We start from the raw sequence: 19,186 nt of genomic DNA, 5'->3' as shown, positions 1-19,186 counted from the left end.
GTCACATAACATAATGTAATCACAGAAATAACACCAGGGCAGACACCATGAAGCCATCTTAGAAATCCACCTAATAGATTTTGCCCAGCACCACTGACCATCTTTGTATCCCTAGAGTTACCATTCACCCAAAGATTTTAAAGTCTTTAAAAACAAATGCTGCTAGTCAGTGATTCAGAGCCTACCTCTCAGATTACAGTAATTAAGACTGGGATACCATAAAAAAAATACCAGATTTAAAGTTAAAGGAACTGTGTTTAAATCCCAAGTGTTCAGGGCAGAAAGAAGTCATTATGAGGGAAAAGCTTCATAGAAGTGGCACCCAAGCCGAGCTTTCTAGGATGCAGAGAATTTGGTTAGGCAAGAGCACAACCAGAGACAGGTATGAACAGGGCATCGGCGAGGTAGTGAGGAGACCCACCTGACAGCCTGTTTGGGAATAATGGACGATCAGACAGACTGGGGAAACTAAAAAGAAGGCTTTGTAAATCAGGACAAGAATTTGCATTTGATTCAATAAGCAATACTGAGCCTTTGAAACGTTCTTAGGTTTCATAAAAGTGTGCCACCACTCCCCCTGTGTTCCCTCTCTCGCTGGCTATCTCTATCTCTGTCAAATAAATAAATAAAATCTTAAAAAAAAAAAAGTGTGCCAAAGAGTTAGAAATTGTTGGATTGGTGAGAAAAATAAGATTAGAGAAAAAATAATTAGAAAGCTATGGGAGACACAAATTGCTATTAGAAATACATACTGACATTCCTCGATGAGTGGGGTAGGCTTTAACATCTTCAAGAGAAGAATAAGGGGGAAGAAACAAAAATAATAAAATGACTATAACTGATGCAGCTTCCTGATAGGTACGCGGGGGTACGATATACTATTCTGCCTACTTCTGCATGTTTGAATGTTTCCATAATAAAATGGGTTTTTTTAAGCCGATTGTGGTAATCAAGGTACGAAGTCATAAAAACCTAGACATAGGTAATGGCAGGGAAAATAGAAAGAAGAGGTTAATTCAACAAATATTTTGACCTTGATAACAAATTTGACATAACAACTCCAGCTGAAGGAAGAAATAAGACTGACTCATTTATACAGCCTTAGAAATAAAATGTCTTAAAAAGGAACCTATCAACCTGAACTTTCAATGAAGTTAGTTCCTCATCAGTCTGTATGATCAGAAGGGGTATAGAAATTAATAATTTGTATACGTTAAATTTCTGTCCATAGATCTTTTTCTCTGTCTACTGCACACATGAAAAAACTGGACAGATTTTTGTTAAGTTTAGAGGTCTGTTTGGAAAAAGCTGCCTATTAAAATATAGCTTTGATTGGTCTATACAAAAAATAATTTTCTAAGTCCCTAGAGGTGTCTCATTTATTCATTTTTCTTTTAGACATGGCACTGTAGTATATTAATTTTAAAGTTTTCCACAAGTTGAGTCCAGAATTTTATCATTTTAAAAAATTATCCAGGAATCTTCTGGGTACAAGCACCCAAAAGACCCTAATGCTTTCTTGTTTTCCCAAGTGATATATTTTTAGTTTTCTATAAAATTGCTCTCCTGAAGATGAACAATTCTTATTTCCATATCTGCAAGAGCCTAAAAAGGAGAATTTTTTGAAATTTTTAATGTAATTTAAGAACGAATATGTCTTGGGGCAAAAAAAGAGAGAAACATTTTTAAAAGATGAATGAAAGTGATATACTAGGTAAAAAACATTTGGAGCCATTTCAGAAAGACAGGCCCTTGATGGGCAGGCTCTCAATGAGACAACCAAATACTCCAACTCAAACCCTAAGCCCCTGAAAGACAGGAGTGGTTCACTTCCAGAGCAGCCGACACCTGAGGCTTCCATGAGAGATACCTGAGGCTTCAGTCGGGAGCCCACATTCTTACACAAGCACTTGAGGCTGAAGGCCTGCCCGAGAGACGTTTGGCTGCAAATACAGAGAAAAGGCCATGGCATTGATACCATGAGTTGAGAAAATAAAAGATTTCAAACTCATGCTTCAAATCAAGCTTAGAAATCTAGTATTGTTTCATAATCTTAAATTTGTCCCTATTATCAAACCCAAATGTACTAAGCTGTTCCAACAGAAACACATACTAGATTCAGGTACCAAGTACCTGAATCTCTGTTTTCAGATAAATAGCCAGAATCCTGTCACTTGAAAAAATAATATCTAGACCTAAAACACTATATTTCATTGGATTTTGGCAAAGTGATTCAGTATTTATTGTCTGAAATCATGGTATTCCTGGAGCTGATCTTTCACTTTCAAATGTCTGTGGTTTCCAAGAAGTGCTTACCCTGGTTTTATCATTACAAGGACAGATGGTCAAAAACAAAGGCATATAATTTATGATAAGTTGCTCTTTAGGTAGTGGGATCAAGGTGAAGAGTAAGTAGCAAGTTTGTTCACATGAATACCAGAGAACAGAATGACCGATGACAATCAAAGAAGCTTTGTTGTAAGTTTCAAATAATTTAAGTTCTTTTAACCATTATAATAATTTTCAAATTATTGCCAATAACTATTTTATTGATTCTACTAAAGTTTATCAATGTTAAATGAGTCTCCTGGTCAATGCCAGTTATTACAGCTAATAAATGAAATGGAGATGATACATCATACATTAAACAAATTCTGTATAAAAAATGCTCATAGATTCTGAAGGCAAGACTATAGGATTGCTCAAAAAGAAGTACTCATCTTAACCATTGTGTAAAAGGAATAATAGTAGAAGAAAAGGTTATAAAGCCTCTTTCCCTGGTGTAGTGGGTTCAATGGTGGCCACCAAGAAGACATGTCCATGTTGTAATCCCCAGAACCTGTGAACCTTACCTCATTTGGGAAAAGTGTCTTCGCACATGTAGTTAAGAATCTCAAGGTGAGGTCCTCCTGGATGATCCGGTGGGCCCTCAATCCAAAGACAAGTGTGCTTTTTGAGGCACATAGAGAAGAGACACGGAGTGGAGGAGAAAGCCATGTAGATCGACTGAGATTGGAGTGACACCGCCACCAGCCAAGGAACACCTGCCTGGAGCTGCCAGACACTGAAACAGGCAAGGAAGGATCTCCCCTAGAGCCTCTGGAGGAACCATGGTCCTGCTGACACCTTCATTTCAGAATTCTGGCCTCCACGACTGTGAAAGAATAAATTTCTCTTGCTGTAAGGACCCAAGCTCATGATAATTTGTTACATAGTTCTAGGAAACTAATACACCTGAGGATTAAAATCCAAAGTGACATTTGAAAAGTGTTTTCTGGAAGTAAAAAAACAGATCTGGTGACTCCTGACCTCTCCTTCAAAGCTGGTTTCTATAACATGGGATCCAGCGTGCCTGGCACAAAACAGGCATTCATCAGTTTGCTACCTTGGCCCCCTGGGTATTCCAACAAGTCATTCTGTTACCGCCATATGGCCACAGTCCAGCCGCACATACTCTCCAAAGTCTGCATTTCCCAAATAATTTAGATTAAAACTGCACTAAAATCGTCTTCACATATACCTGTCAGGAGCTCTGAAAACCCTAGAAATTCCAACTAGGAAGTCTGAGGTGGGGTCAAGGCACTTGCACATTTAATAAGCTTCACAAAAGATGCTGATGTCTACCAAAGACCGAAACCTTGAACCTAGCACATTCAGCAGCTGGACTAATTGTCCGGCTCTGTCTCACTCCAAACCCAGTTGGGCTGATAGGCCAAGGAAACAGGGAACATGGGACTAGAAGACAAAGAATACATCTAAGAAACCTGGACAGGCTTTGGGAGCAATCTCGTCATACTCCACTTGGAAATGCATCATCCATGCATTGTTTCTGGGTCTATGCAGACCTCAGAGGGGACCAGAAAATAGCCTAAAACCAGAGCTGGTGTAAAGCTGAAGTGTGAAGTATTTCTGCACTAAAAACTGTAAATCCCGTGTGAGTGATAAAGTAGTTATACGTTGAAATATAAAATATGCTGAGAAAATATAAATTAAAAAGAGAACTATAAAAGTAAACTCGATTTAAGAAGTATTCATTGACTACTATGCGTTAGATATTGCACTATTCTATCAAACTTGATGGTAGGGTCCCTCCCCTCCTCTCAAGAGCAAATCCAGGGCGCTACCAGGAAACCCTAGGGGTCTAGTTATAACTAATCCGAAACCTCATCTCCAGGCCTGATCTCAGAGGAACCATTAAGAACTTAGCCAGTGGCTGAAGCTGATTTCTCCCTAAGATCACATTCAATACAGAACTGATGTTATCAGGAAATGGATGTCAGGGGTACTGAGTTTAAGAAGTTGACATTTACTAAAGGTTAGAGGAGTTTGAGGAAATTCTCCTCTCCTGATTAAGTAAAAACATAGAAAGGGTAAATGTTACTGATTTGATTAACCAATAGAACTGGAAGACGTTGGTCTCTGACACTTGAGGGGATTCCTTAGTGAAATATCAAACTACAGTACTAGAGTTAGTCTTCTGCAAAAGGAACCATCTGATTTTAAAAAGAGTACAACTAGCCGTGGCTCAGTGGGTTAAGCATCTAACTCCTGACTTCAGTTCAGGTTGTGGTCTGGGGGTCATGGGATCAAGCCCTGTATCAGTCTCCCCACTCAGCGTGGAGTCTGCTTAAATTCTCTCTCCCTCTCCCTCTGTCCCTTACCTGTCCCCCCAATACACACTCTCTCTCTCTCTCAAATAAATAAATTTTTAATAATAAATAAATAAATAGGGGTGCCTGCGTGGCTCAATTGAGCAGCTGACACTTGGTTTTTGCTCATGTCATGATCTCGGGGTCCCAGGGTCCAGCTCCATGCTCAGTACAGTCTTCTTCAGGATTCTACCTCTTCCTCGGCCCCTCCCCCTGCTCACTCACTCTCTAAAATGAATAAATATTTTTAACTAATTAATTAAAATACAGAATAACATGCCCATTTTCATTAATAGATCATTGATGTCACCAATAGATTTTTAGATTATACGGTTGAGTCAAGTTAAAAACTATGACAGTTATTAGTTCATTATTGCTTAATAATATAACTCTGGTTCTAAACATTACTTCTGCCCAGATTCAATGATCCCCACCAGCATTGGCATACACTCGCTGACTCATTTAACCAATTATTTTATGAGCTCCTTCTATGTGCCGGGCACATGCCAGCCGGCACTGAGGCTGCAGTAGTGAGCATGTAGTCTGGGTTTCTGTGGGGCTCATTCTTCAAAACAATATCCCACCAAGAGCCACCCTCCATACCTCTGCAGCAGATACCACTAATCAGTCACAGCACCCTCTCCTGCCAAGCCCCTAGGCTGCTTGAGGATGTTTCTTAACATGCCATTCATGAGAATGCCACCAGTCAGGAGAAACCAAGATGAAACTAATTGGCCATCCAGGTGCTAACAAAACTACGCTGAATCACCGGTGGTTCCCCCAGAATACTATTGTCTTGGTTCACATCATTTTCTCTTTCTGTCCCTTTCACCAACCCCTCCTCCCTCTCTAGGAATGTCCAAATCAACTCTTCTGAAGATATAGCTCAAAAGCTCTACTTTGAAGTCTCCCTAGTTCCCTACCTTCAGAAAAGATATTCTTCTTCTGAATCTCTGTATTTCTTCCCCCTTTTTATGTTACCTAATAAAGTGCATGCCTTGTTTCCCACATAGACATCTTAAGAAATACGCCTTTTGGGGCACCTGGGTGGCACAGCGGTTAAGCATCTGCCTTCGGCTCAGGGCGTGATCCCGGCGTTACGGGATCGAGCCCCACATCAAGGCTCCTCTGCTATGAGCCTGCTTCTTCCTCTCCCACTTCCCCTGCTTGTGTTCCCTCTCTCGCTGGCTGTCTCTATCTCTATCGAATAAATAAATTTAAAAAATCTAAAAAAAAAAAAAAAGAAACACGCCTTTTATGTCTTTGTCCATTATACAGCTTTGCATACACACATGCAAATCATGTGCTTGTGTTCCCTCTCTCGCTGGCTGTCTCTATCTCTATCAAATAAATAAATTTAAAAAATCTTTAAAAAAAAAAAAGAAACACGCCTTTTATGTCTTTGTCCATTATACAGCTTTGCATACACACACGCACATGCACACATGCACGTGCAAATCATGTACTTGCTAAGCACTGGTTCGATTTAATGATGACAGAACTTGGGATTCAAGCTCCCTTGAAAAAAGGCTCACTGTGTACCTCTGTTTCACAGGGTATATCATTTCTACTGTTCTAGTTATCAGGTTGCATTGCAATGCAATGAAAGATATTGTATGCAGAATTTGCGTATATACACATAGGTACATTTTTCCAGGGAAAGGATTCATACCTTTTACCAGATCCTCAAAAGAAGTTATAAGAATAGAATGTATGTGCAGTAACTGACACTGACAGATGTTGATATGTTTGTTCTCACACGTCAAAATGGTATGTTGGGAATGAGAAGGACCCCATTTACTGCTCTTCCCAGGCTGACATCTCTCAGGATGGATCCTGGTAATCTCCAAACTGTTTTTCCTATGCTCACTGTTCCCACAAAATAAAGTATGAAAAATAAAGTCACAAACACAAAGAATTAGCTTTTCTGGCACGTAAACTTCTAAATGATCAATAGCATCTATTAAGGCTTAATGATATTCTCAGAACCTAATAAACCTCTATGACTTGGCAAAGAAATTTTATCTTAAAATTTATATACCTCTAGGAATCATGTTCTCAAAAATAATCCAAATTTAAAATATATTAACTAATTTAAAGGTATTTAGATTAGTAATGAATAGCACTTTTTCAACCTAGGGAAACATAAATAAGGGACTAGGAAAAGAAATGCACATCCTTAAAAGAAGAGTATTATTGAATTAACGTTTATTTAAAACCATGCATGAGTTTTTCCATGAGTTCACATCACAGCTGTATTTACAGATCCCAAATAACTGTAACTAGGTTTTGTCCACAAGACATACTGGGTCAAACAGGGTGATCAATCCAAAGGTGAACTTTCTGAAAAGGATTTAGCTACGAAGACGATTCATCAGTCAGTTGCTTGTGGGACTTCTCATTTAAAAAAAAAGAGGTTTTTAATGAATCAAATTTATTACAGTGAATTAGTGTGCCATCAAAGCCAACTACATTCCTTGGGGTATGCCAGAGGTAAGCAAAATAATATTAATAGAATCAAGGTTACTAAAAAATAAGACCTTTTTTTCTGAATGGTAATATAAAACATCATGGTGTTATCATTCTTTGACAACAGAAAAGCAGTAAGACATGTTTCATGTCTTGACTTTTTCATGTTTCATGTTCCTTTTTGATGTTCCTATAAAGGTAAAACAAAATTCCAACAAATAAATTATAAACTCTAGAAAGTGAGCCACAAAGAGGTGTTCTCTTTAAGAGCATGCAATTCCTTACAAATAATGTGTCTCATCTCCATGCATGAGTAAAAGCATATTTACAACTCAAGCAGAGCTCTGTCAGCCACCAGGAGAACAACTCTCCATCTGCTTCATCTACGGAGATGGTAAATGGGTGATTACACAGCTCTTTTCAATGTGCATAATTTTTTTTTAAATAGGGACAACTCACTTGTTCTTTTCTATTTTATCGATTTACATTTCAAATGTGGCCACGTCAATGACCAGCTATGTACAAATACTTTAAAAGACAAAAACAACAATTATATACAATTTGCAAAAATCAAATTTTAACCATGGTACATTTCACCTAGCCCAACGCCTAGACACTTTCCAACACCAATAACAACTATCAGGTACTGCATCGGGCCAAATGAAGCCTCAAGACTACATCCAGATTTGTTTTTTTCCTTTCAAATGCTTTCATTTTCCTTTAAAAAATGTTTACACTTTACCTGCTTTTAAACTGGCAATAGCTACATGAGCAATGCCTTATGCCACAAATCAAAGCCTTGTCCTACCCAAAAGCTACTGTTAATTGAAGTTGATTTTACCATTCAAGATTAAATTCAGATGTGTAGATCCCAGATACCTGGGTATGAAATATTAAAATCTGCCAAGAGGAATTAGATATTTTTCTTCTTTTCCTTTAATATAACCCACTATATAATAGTGAACTAAATATGTTTGTTTCATAGAAACAACTTACATTTGCCAATACAGGGCAAATGGTCTATGTACAGATACATTAGGACTGCCTAACTGACAGTGAGTGTTGCCGACCAGGCTCCAAGTCAATGGAGCTAATATGGTGGAGCTCTCTGCTGAATGGACTTTCCCTTCAGGATACGTCGGATCTGGAAGAAAAATAAATAGGATTTGTGAGGTTTACTTTTTACTGTCAAAGTACCATATTTCCTTCAGAGTTTCATTCCTTTTTATATACTCTATACACTCCTGTCAACTTGTAAGTAAATATATGAAGAAGTATGCAACAATAGATTTCAAGATTTTAAGGTAACTTTAAAAATACTACTATAACTCCTTTCAAGCTTATTACAGATCTCCTATAATGATTTTGGAGAGCAAGAAAGTAAAGCATCTCCATTAAAAATTATCTACAGTTGAAAATCTCCAACAGCTTATATAAGACCTATATAATCCCTTCCTAATCTCTACTCTTACTACTTGTGAGAACATTTAATGTAAGTCAGTAATTATGGTATATTACAGCATCTCACCTATTTTGAAGTCAGGTTCAACTAACAAGAACCCAGAACCCACTTCATACACATACAAGATATCTTTAATACCCTTCAAGTAAGAACAGCTGTCATGATATCCAATTAAAGCATCTGCACGTAAGGGATGCCTGGGTGGCTCAGTTGGTGTCCGACTCCTGACTTCAGCTCAGGTCATGATCTCAGGGTCATGAGATCAAGCCCCGCACTGGGCTTGGGATTCTCTCTCTCCCTCTACCACTGGCCCTCCCCCTGCTCACTCGTGTGTGTGTGTGTGTGTGTGTGTGTGTGTGTGTGTGTGTGTTCTTGCACTAAGCATCTGCACATAAATGTATGAATCACAAGAGAGCTCCTCGGTTCATTCAGAATCTAGTGATTCATTTTATACCCCAGTCTGACAAATTTTATTATCTTTCTCCAGGTCCACAGCAGATTAAAAGCAACAAATCAGAAGAAAGAAGATTAGAGCAGGGGATGCCACAGATAGCTGCTAAGAGGGGAGACACAATGACCAGAGTCTGACCACAGAAGCAAAGGAAAAGACCCTCCCCCCAACACACAGACACAAAAATATAAAAGCTGAGAGGAGAGTAAGAAGAGAAGAGCGAAGAGTCAAGCAGCTCTCCACACTCTGTAATCCCTGAGAACACTGCTGTATGGCTGCACGCCACAAATACTGAAGGAGAAGCAAACACTGGGCTCAGGCCTCTGCCATGTACTATTCGATGATGATTCCTATCTGTGCAACCTCTCAGGCTCCATTTTCTCAGCAGAATGTTTACACTGCCAAGTTCTGTAACATGTGAACTTTTTACAAATTATCAAGACATTCACTTTAAGTTACAAAGAGCTCTACATATAGGGGTTCCTGTAACATTATGGTCATGTTGAGGACTGTGAATCAAAGAAAAGGCTAAATTGCGTTCCATGTTATTTTGCAATCATCAAAGTTTGTAATGACCTGCCATGGCCACAATCACCCTCATTTACCTCAGGGAAAGATTTCCATCAAAAAATGTCTTACGCTCTGAAAAGATTTAGTTCTTGTTATCAAGAAAAGTTGAGTCATGTGAAACTATTCAATCTCCAAAGATAATATATAACCATATGATGAGGAAAGCATAACTTTGTTTCAAGTATTGCTAGGTTCTCAATTATATAACCAACCTTCCATTTCCTATTCAGTATCAGTTAGTAGATAGAAACAACTGTAACAGGGAATGTTCGCTGAGCACTCACTACGTCCCTGGGACTATCCTGAACATCTACAGAGACGGACTCAGATCTAACACCCACAATTTGAAGACCCATCACTTGTAAACCGAAGGCTCTCTTCCTTGGTGTCTGCAGGAACCTTGGTGCCTCCTCTTTCATCGGCTTTCAAACCTCAAACCATTCTGACTTTACTCTAAACCCAACTTTGTGTTATGCAAGAAAAGACAAGACTGTCTGACCTTCAACCATTTTGGGTCCATGGAAAACCCTCAAACTTCTTACTCTTCCTTTAGAAAAAAAGCAACGGACTCCACAGTTGCTACAAAGACGCTGTGAGACTCAGACCCTGAGAGAGTCAACCTAAAGAACACCCTCTGGCCTCGGCCCTACACAACCTCATCTCCTTTTCTGTTTCAGAACGAGTGCCTGAAAGTACTTCCTCTCCCTTCTGCAGCCCTCACCTGTTCTCCCACAGGGCCATCAGGAACCAGATGCACTGGCTGTTCATTCTCCAAATTCCGAGTACTTGGGTCTGCTCCCTTCCTCATCAACAGTCGGACTGCATCCAACTGTGTCACCCGGTACTGAAGGCTGGCAGCAACATGGAGGGCAGTGTTTCCGTTGTACGCCTAAACGCAAGGAGACAAAATGGCACCTCTCAGAAAGGGAGATTTTCAGGAAAGCAGCTCAAAAACCTGAAGAAGGTATAAAAAAGATCATTCCACGTCTAATGCAGTTACTGAAGCTTTCTACACGTACCTTTGCATTCACAAAAGACAGGCAACTGGGCAGCTCCAAAAAAAGGCGAATGAGTTCCAGATTTGCTTCTTCCGCTGCCAAATGCAAGGCTGTGCGACCACTTTTACGATCCTTCACAGAGGCAAGAGGGGCAAACAATGAACGTCCAGACACCCCTTCAGGATATGCTTTTTTCCCAGGCTCACAAATGTCTGATTCACTCTTGGAGACTCACTGTGAATGCACGCATCTCCACGAAGGCTTCCTGTATCCCAGACTAAATGAACTCTCTTATTCCGCCTAAATTCCCCCATCGATTTCCTGTACACTGCCTATCACAGTCTGCTCTTGTATAGAGAGTGGCCACGAAATGTAGAAACACAGATGGTACTATTTTATCCTGCATTGTAATACAAGACAATAAAACATCTATTACGTATTCGCCTGTGTCTCCAGACTTGGTGGCCGCCCTGTAGACATATAATTAGCTGCATCTTTCACCTGTTCTGCTTCCCAAGGTCTGGCAAGTAGCTTATGATTTAAGCATTCCTCCCCCAGAGCTCCCAACTCAGTGCCTTGTATATAAGAGATACTCACTAAATCTAAAGACAAGAAAATATTTTCCAGTTTAAAAAACAGCTTAAGTCCAGATCCCACAATGATGGAACAGCATTTTTACAAAAAAGCACTACTCTTATTATTTGGATATGAAAATGGAAGACAAAATGACAATATCAATTTCAAGCATTTGCTCTTCCTTCCAAACAAAGACTAGTTTACTTCATAGCTCAATGATATTTTGAATAATAATCCACAGATCAAAAGCAAGTTAAGAAAGCCGATGATTTTAAAATCTGAGCTTCTTAATTACCCATGCATTGCTACTCACTCCATTAACTTAAAAAGAGGAAAAAGTCTTAGTTTATACTTGGGAACGAGGTCTTTTGCTACAAACACTTTTCTTCCCCATGACATCTCTACACTCTTCTGAGAATTTACCTTAGCTTCCACTGCTGCTCCCATCTGAATCAGACATTTAATGGTGTCAACCAGACTCTTGTTCTTCAGTAAAAGCTCCTGAACTTCAGGTGAATGGGGCTGTTGATTTCTCTGAAGCTCGTGCACCACAGCATTGTGGGCCACAACCGCACAGTGGAGAGGAGTCAGGCCTAGAAAAGTTTAATAAAGCAGGTCAAGCTTCCATCAGGCATTTCATTTGTTCCACAAGGACAGACCTTGAGGATGGTCTCTAACATGACCTACAGATGGGCTCCACAAGAACTAGTAAGGCAATCGGAATATTCCCTCCATAGGGTCTTTGTGCTAACTTTATCTATAGGATATTTGAGCTTTCATTACCCCCCTTCCTTCTTGGTCTAAAATTTAATACCCTTAGAACTGATGGGTCCCACTCTCTAAATGGTTTTTCATCCAATAAAATTTCTGTTCCTTACCGTCATAGTTAGTCGCCTCAAGATCCAAAAACTGATTGCTCTTCACTGCTCCCTTTTGAATTGCCTGCAAAATTTAAAAAGAGACACATCTTAGCAAAAGACAAGTTACACACACACTTACTTACTAGTATTCCCAAGAAATGAGTAAGTCAACTCAAAATAGATTATTCCAACAGGCAACCTACATCTGACTTCTAATATCCAAGCCCCATCTCTTTGGCCCTGTGATAGCAGAAGCTAGCTCGCTGCCTCTTACCTGGAGCACCTGGGAGTGACCCTTCTCAGCACAGACATGCAGAGGAGTTCTTCCCCAGCAGTCGGTGGTATTCACCTGGGCCCCAAGGTTCACCAAATCCTGCACAATGAGATGCTGATTGGCAGCCACTGCCACCTGAAAGGCACTCTGGACATTCAGAGGGAAAAAAGATTTTGTTTAATTAAATATGCAACACTACCCTGACAAGGAATATGAACATAAACTAAGACTGAGGGGGAAAACCCCACAGAGAGAAAAGAAATCCTATTAATAAGCAATAAGATACTGTAACACAAGGAAATGAAAATAAGCTTAGGGTGTGGCTTTATAATACCCAGTTAGTCTTTGGTCAAATAACGACAAGTTAACGTTAATAACTTCAAGGTTGATGGTGGCAAAGAGTCAACATCTCAAAGTTAATATTAACTAAACTCTCTTGGTCTGGAGCTCTGAAACAATCTACACGTAAATATGAAACCGGTCATCATCCTCTTCTCCGCGACCACATCCCTGCCAGTTCACTCTGACACCACCTCACCTGTCCGTTGTGCTCTTTAATATCCAACATGTGAAGCGCATTCATTTTTCTTGCAAGGACATAGGAAAGTGCCCTTCTCCCTTGGGCAACAGCAATATGGAGGAACCTGGGGAACGAGGGAAAGACATGAATTACCTCTGACTTCAGGAAGTTTATCTTAAAGAAAAATTCTCCTTTAGCCCCTTTCTCGATATGTTGGTATACTCAAATGCAACATTACAGACAATAATTGGTCTTTTCTACATTTGAGTTGCAACAGGATATATGAAGCTACCGGAAATAAGAAGAAGAATGCCAAGCACCATGCTCATCGCTTTAAATCTTTTATTTTTAATATTCCTAAAAACTCTGTGAGGGAGGTCTTTTCATTTTACGTGTCAAACTCAGGCGTAGAGAGGTTAAATAACTTTCCCACGACCACAATGATGTCATAACAGATTAAGATTCAATCTACAAGTCAACTCACAGTTGGATCACTGACCAACTAATCATGATCTGTTTTTGCTCTATAGACACAATCTATGCTGGTCTTTCAAAAACAACTACTTAAAGAAGACACATACATTTTTATTAACTTAGAACAGGTAACCTGTTCAGACAGAAAAAAATAAGAAAACTCTTGAAATATTGGCTGTCGTTGAACAGCAATTTCTATTTACATTAGTCATCCTGATTAGCCACTTACTAAGGTCTAGCTTGGCATACCCTAGAGAAATTCTGTGCCCACTACACCTAACAAGTGTGGCCTACCAAATTAGGTACAGAAAAGGATACTCACGTGTCACCATCTGCATCCTTTGAAAGAAACTGGTCTTGGGAGATGTTTGCCAATTTGCTTTCTTCCTGTTCTACTTGCCACTGAAAAAATGACTTCCCTAATTGTGTGGTGGTCACTGGATTTCCGATGATGTTCGGGAATGGCAGTGAAGTGCTTAGAGGGGCAGAGCCTGCATCATGGGCCACCATGGCCTCGCAGGCACTGGGGGGCATCATATTGAAGTTTTGCAGGTGGGAATCATTTTGTTGCTGAACACTGGGGGAGTTCTGAATGGGAACAGCAATATTCTCAGATTCCCGACTATTTAGAAGGGATGCAAAACTTTGATCTGGGCAGAACTGTGGTTCTTGACCATCATAGAGGTTTGGTTCATAACTGGGGGACTGGGAAGTTCTGGAATAAGGACCGTATTCCAGAGCTGGGTTGGGGGTGTAGTGCTGCGGCGGCGGTGGCTGCGGCAAGCTCTGGCTCTGTGGCGAATACTGGTACAGTGCTGTCTGATCCATCATGTGTGGGGAGCCGCTGACTTGGAAGGGTTGGTACTTCTGAGCTGGCGAGAAGATGTGCCCTCCGTGGAAGTCCTGACACTGTTCTCGCGGGGAGCCCTGCGGAACCACCACAGGGCTCATCCAGCTAACCTGGACAGTATTTAGGGAAACCGGGCTGCATTCATTCTTGATGTTGATGATGTTCTGAAGCAGATCGGCACCACTGTCCTGTCTGGGTTCGCTGTGATGACCATCTTCCATGCTCTCTGCAGGTGTTGGTGTCTGAGGTGGTGTCTGGAAAAGAAGAAAAAAGTAAGTTGCATGCTCTCTTTCAAAACTATTCCAGGAAAGATTTCCAAAGCGTATTCTGAGGAAAATAGAGAGATGCTTACCAAAAACTGGGTATGTAATAAAGCTGGCCTTTTGCAAGCTGGTCCATCAGACAGCGAATCAGGTCCTTTCCTTTTTCCACTATATGTTACCGTGTTCTTCAATTCTATACCCAAGAAAGGAATATGGAATCTGTGATCACTTTATTTTCTAAATTTTACCCATAATTACACCACATTATGTTACTCTAAAGCCCCCATAATACGAATAGAAGGAATTCTTACCTGTGAATTGCTCTCTGTTTGCACTTTGTGTCTATAAGAAAAAAAAGTTTCCAATTTAGTGACTATCAAATGGTTTCCTACTTAATGAACATCAATAAAACAGACTTATCTCTACCACTCTTTACAGCTCACCATAAATCTTTGATAGTTATCCTAGCAATATTTATTTTCTGTCTTAATTTTTACTCTGTCTTGCAACTTTCCCCATCTTCACTTTCATCTTAGTTCAACTAGGTCAAGACGAAATCAGTAAGGCCATCTGAGTTTTCCCTTTCTAATCAAGCTCTTCCATTTCAATTGAGCCCCATGAATTCCTTGCCTCCAACTTGTCTTCATTAAATTTCCCTTGTGTGCCTAGTACTGGGCTAAGTGACAGGAACAGCGGACAGAGACCAATATGCCCTCTATCCTATGACTTTGTGATGTGGTCTACAAAGACCTACTGGACCTAGGTCAGCAGAAAATAATAAAAACCCTGACAGAATAACCTCCCTGTCCTGACCCAAATCAAAAAATAGGTACCACCTTAAACTCATCCACAGCTTGGCCAGAAGCCTTCTGTTTGTGACTTCGGATATGCAGCAGTAGTTCCTTCACTGAGTTCTTCACACGAACGCCTTGAAAGGGTCCTCTCTGCTGCCTTCCAACGCCCATATGGGGTTCAACTGTTCAATAGAAAACAAAACACATACCAGTTAAATCTCTTTACAGGCACAAATCTTGATAATCTCAAAAGCATAGCTATCTAATGTATGAAGTCCCCAACCAACAGACTGCAAGGCCTTTCCGACTCACTTGGGTCCATGGCCTTGCATGTCAGCCCCCAGCCCTACTTGGTTCTTCATTTCCTATTACCTTTCTTCACCATGCACCCTAAGAAAATAAAGCTTGTAAAACTGTGGTTTCAGGGGCCCCCAGAGCCAACAGAAAAACCCAAAGTAAGCCCCTCTGTCTCTCAGCCCTGCCCATCCAAAAGACACAGTCACAGATCTTGCCACCGTCTCACAAATCTGTAATTATTCTTGACTTTTTAATAACCTGGAGGGAGCAAGCAATAAATGATGGATTTTTAGCATTTTCGAAACAAAGGCTGTATGTCGCCACAGAAATTTAAAGTCTACTAATTCCACTCACGTATGAAAGCACAAAATAAACTTCCTCCAAAGATCTCAATGTGCCAAAGTCTTAACAATCAACAATGTCTTAGATTTGTTTCTTGTTATTTCCCTCTGTTCAGCTATGCCAAGAAAGCTGCTTAAATTCACTAAGCTTAAACACAGTTCAACATACACACACAGGATTTCCCCTCACCAATCGTTTTTGGAATTGCTCACCTCGGCCTTCTAAGTAGAAAGGAAATAATCTCATTTCAATTTTAAAATACACTTAAAATGTAGTCTATGATTATAGCATTCCACTTCTGACCACTGCTATGTCACAACCTCTTGGGATGAGCCGAACACAAAGTAAACACGCAGAAAGTCAGGAAATGAATAATTGAGCCACTTAGTCGAGGGGGAGGGAAAGTAAGAAGATGGGAGAAGAAACAATGCCTAATTTGAATATACAGACATATAGATATATCAAAAGCATATAAGAGGAAACAATTCTATGTGGAGCAAATTAAACGACCAGTTGATTTTGTTTAAAATTAGGAAAATCTTGCCAGAACCTAATACAGCATTTCTCTGGAATGACAGCAGTTAATTCAACGTCACAGGGAGAAAAATTTAGTTTCAGAAATCCCCTATGTCTATGTGGTAAACCAAAGAACTAGCAAAACAGTTTCAGCCAGATGGAGACCAAATGTGAGAGAAAAGGTTCTAATACACACACACACACACACACACACAGTTTTTACATTTGCTACACATTTAACTTCAGGGAGAACCTTATAAGATTGAGGGGCTTAAATTACTTTTTAAGTGAAAGTGAAAAATCACTGTTTAAAATAAAAGACAACTGAAACAGAAGTGGCTAGCAGGAGGGAACACCTAAACGAGAATCTTCTTTAAAATCATGCTGATTAGACTTTCCAATATGTGAGATTATCTAGACGTTCTTTAGTCTACCCACAGGGCCATCCTGTTTTCCCTCAAGTTATGCAACTCGGCTTATTAAGAAAAGAAACTAACCAATTCATAACAGAAAAAAGGAAACATCATTTGTTTCTTTAAGATTTGGTTTAACCATTCTAAAGCACATAGAATAAAAACAAGACCACAGAAATTTGAGGCAGACTTCCCAAAATTCGAAAACATCACAAACTAAAGGTATAAACCGAGCTAGTTTTCAGTCCAGTTTCATCTTACATCTTGTGAATATCAGTTTCTTTCCTTTAACATAAAGTCCTTTTACTTAAAATTTCCACAAATACTTAGGAAAAAATAAGGTGACCTTAAACACAGTACTCAAACCTCACTGATGACCACAAGAAAAAGTTATATCTACGTCAGATCCAAAAACTCGCCACAAGCATACGATTTATGGCTTAATAAAGCTTTTTTTTTTTTTTTTTAAGAAAAAAGAGTGAGAGAAAATCTAATGTGATTCCTCCCCACCCCCAGAAGTCAGAGCTCTGCTCTCAGAAGCCCTTTGAGCTACCAGGCCAACTGGATGGCGCCCGGATTTTACAGATGGTCAAAGGGCATCGAGTTACAGTAAACCCCTAGCACAGCGCAAGTCGTCCAGTAATCGCCTAATAAACGATGGCTAGCGTGATGCCGCTAAGGAAGTCGCAGAGGACACAATTTCTGGTCGAGGTACTCCGCACCAGGGCGGCGCGGACCCTCCCCTCCCGGCCTATGGGCCGCCAGGAGACTGAGGAGACGGGGGTGCTGGGGGCGCTGAGACTGCCCCCGCCCGGGCCGGTGGGTACCTTGCAGCCGCTCCGCGCGCGTGCCGCCTCTCGGCCGGGACTCCACAGCCCCGCAGGAGGACACGGACGAGGCGGAGGAGAAGTCGGAGGAGTCGGAGCCGGGCGAGCCGGGCGCCGAGGGCCCCGACGCCGAGCAGATGGCGTCGCAAGCGCCCGGGGCCGCGGCTGGCGGCGATGCGCCGTAGAAATAGGCCAGGTTCAGCGGGCTGGTCATGAGGCCACCGTCGCCAGCCCTGTCCAGCAACCCCTCTCCGCCGCGGCTGTCGTCCAGCAGCTTGTCCACGATCATGCTCCCGGGCTGGGCGCTCGGGGACCCAGACTCCTGCGCCACCGGCTCGTTGCGCGCGGCTGCCTCCTGGCTGTGGCTCTGGCTCTGACGGACTCGGGGACCGACCGACGGGAGGACGGCGCGGGCACGGGCGCGGCCCGGGGCTGCCCGGCTATTTAACCGGCCTCCAGGGGCGGGGAGAAGGGGCCGCCGCCTCGCCTGCCTCCCCCGAGCCCGGCCGGGCCACTGACGGTGTCGGGGCCGCCTCCCCGGGGGCTCCTCCTCCGGATGCGTCCCGTTTCCAGTAAAATGTACAGGATGAGGCAATGTGCCCTCCGCCCTCGCCCCGCCCGCCCGGCTCCGCCCCGATTGACCGGTTGTTTTCTCCCCCTTCACCTGGAAACCCCGACCGAGGGCCGCCCTCGGCCTCCCGGACCGCGACCCCCCCCCCGCCGGCCTCCCGCCGGGAGAAGCCGTGCCTGGCACGCGGGCAGAAGGCGCGCGGCGTGGGGCTCCGGGCCTGCAGAGGTTGACGGGAAGGCGGGAAGGCGGCGGTGGGAACAGGTCGGCCTGGTTCCCGGGGAGTAGGAAGTCCTGGCAGCCGCGCGTTCCGCACTCCTCCGCCCGCCCTGGCGCGGCGAGCTTCCCGCCAGCTCCATTTAAGGCGTCTCTGGAAAGTTCCTACGGGCCTGTCTTCTCCAGCGCCTCAGAGCGGCTTTGTCCTCTTCACTTTGCGTTTGCCAACGTAGCTTTTGGCAGCGTCCCAAACTGAGAAAGACGTTGAAGCTATTTTTCTGTCCTCGAATTATAATCTGACAACTAAATATTTTTTGGCACAGCCCGGAATAAAAAACAGTGCCCTACACCCCTGTATAGTTCAGTACTGGAACAAAGCCATCTTAGCAAAATGATGAGTATACATACATGTATATGTCTGTATTCATATACATATAATTTTTTTCTTTCTGCGTATTTTTACATTTTACCCGATAAACAGGAATTTTGATCTTTCCTATCTTAAGTACTTTTTTTAAAGATTTATTTGAGAAAGAGATTGAGCAAGGGAGAGAGAGCACAAGTGGGAGGAGGAACAGAGAGAGAGGGAGAGGCAGACTCTCCGTCGCAGAGAGCCCCCAGGGGGGCTCCATCCAGGGACCCCAGCCGAAGGCAGACACCCAAACGACTGAGCCACCCACAAGTCCCCCTCTTATGTACTTTTTGATGGATTTATACAATTCTTTATCGAAGTCCTAAACCTTGTTAAAACCACGGCTGGGAGTTTGCAGGAGAAAAAGATGAATGATTATGTCCCT

At 41.9% G+C, this 19,186-nt stretch overlaps 1 protein-coding gene across 1 annotated transcript; it reads right to left on the bottom strand.

Annotated features, from left to right (window-relative positions):
• Positions 1 to 6,840: 6,840 nt before the first annotated feature.
• On the bottom strand, positions 6,841 to 18,186 carry NFKBIZ (NFKB inhibitor zeta). The gene is made up of 12 exons (XM_034657512.1): positions 17,606 to 18,186; positions 15,253 to 15,392; positions 14,728 to 14,758; positions 14,506 to 14,609; positions 13,626 to 14,407; positions 12,848 to 12,953; positions 12,310 to 12,456; positions 12,054 to 12,117; positions 11,599 to 11,768; positions 10,621 to 10,731; positions 10,323 to 10,490; positions 6,841 to 8,262 (listed from the first exon to the last, which is right to left on the bottom strand). Exons 1-12 carry the CDS (start codon positions 17,892 to 17,894, stop codon positions 8,209 to 8,211), a joined length of 2,166 nt encoding a protein of 721 aa, XP_034513403.1. The 5' UTR covers positions 17,895 to 18,186; the 3' UTR covers positions 6,841 to 8,208.
• Positions 18,187 to 19,186: the final 1,000 nt, after the last annotated feature.

Source organism: Ailuropoda melanoleuca, chromosome 1 (genome assembly GCF_002007445.2).
Source record: "Ailuropoda melanoleuca isolate Jingjing chromosome 1, ASM200744v2, whole genome shotgun sequence".
Taxonomy (NCBI): domain Eukaryota; kingdom Metazoa; phylum Chordata; class Mammalia; order Carnivora; family Ursidae; genus Ailuropoda; species Ailuropoda melanoleuca.
Note: the sequence above shows the minus strand (reverse complement) of the source record. Positions and strands in the feature narration are given on the sequence as shown.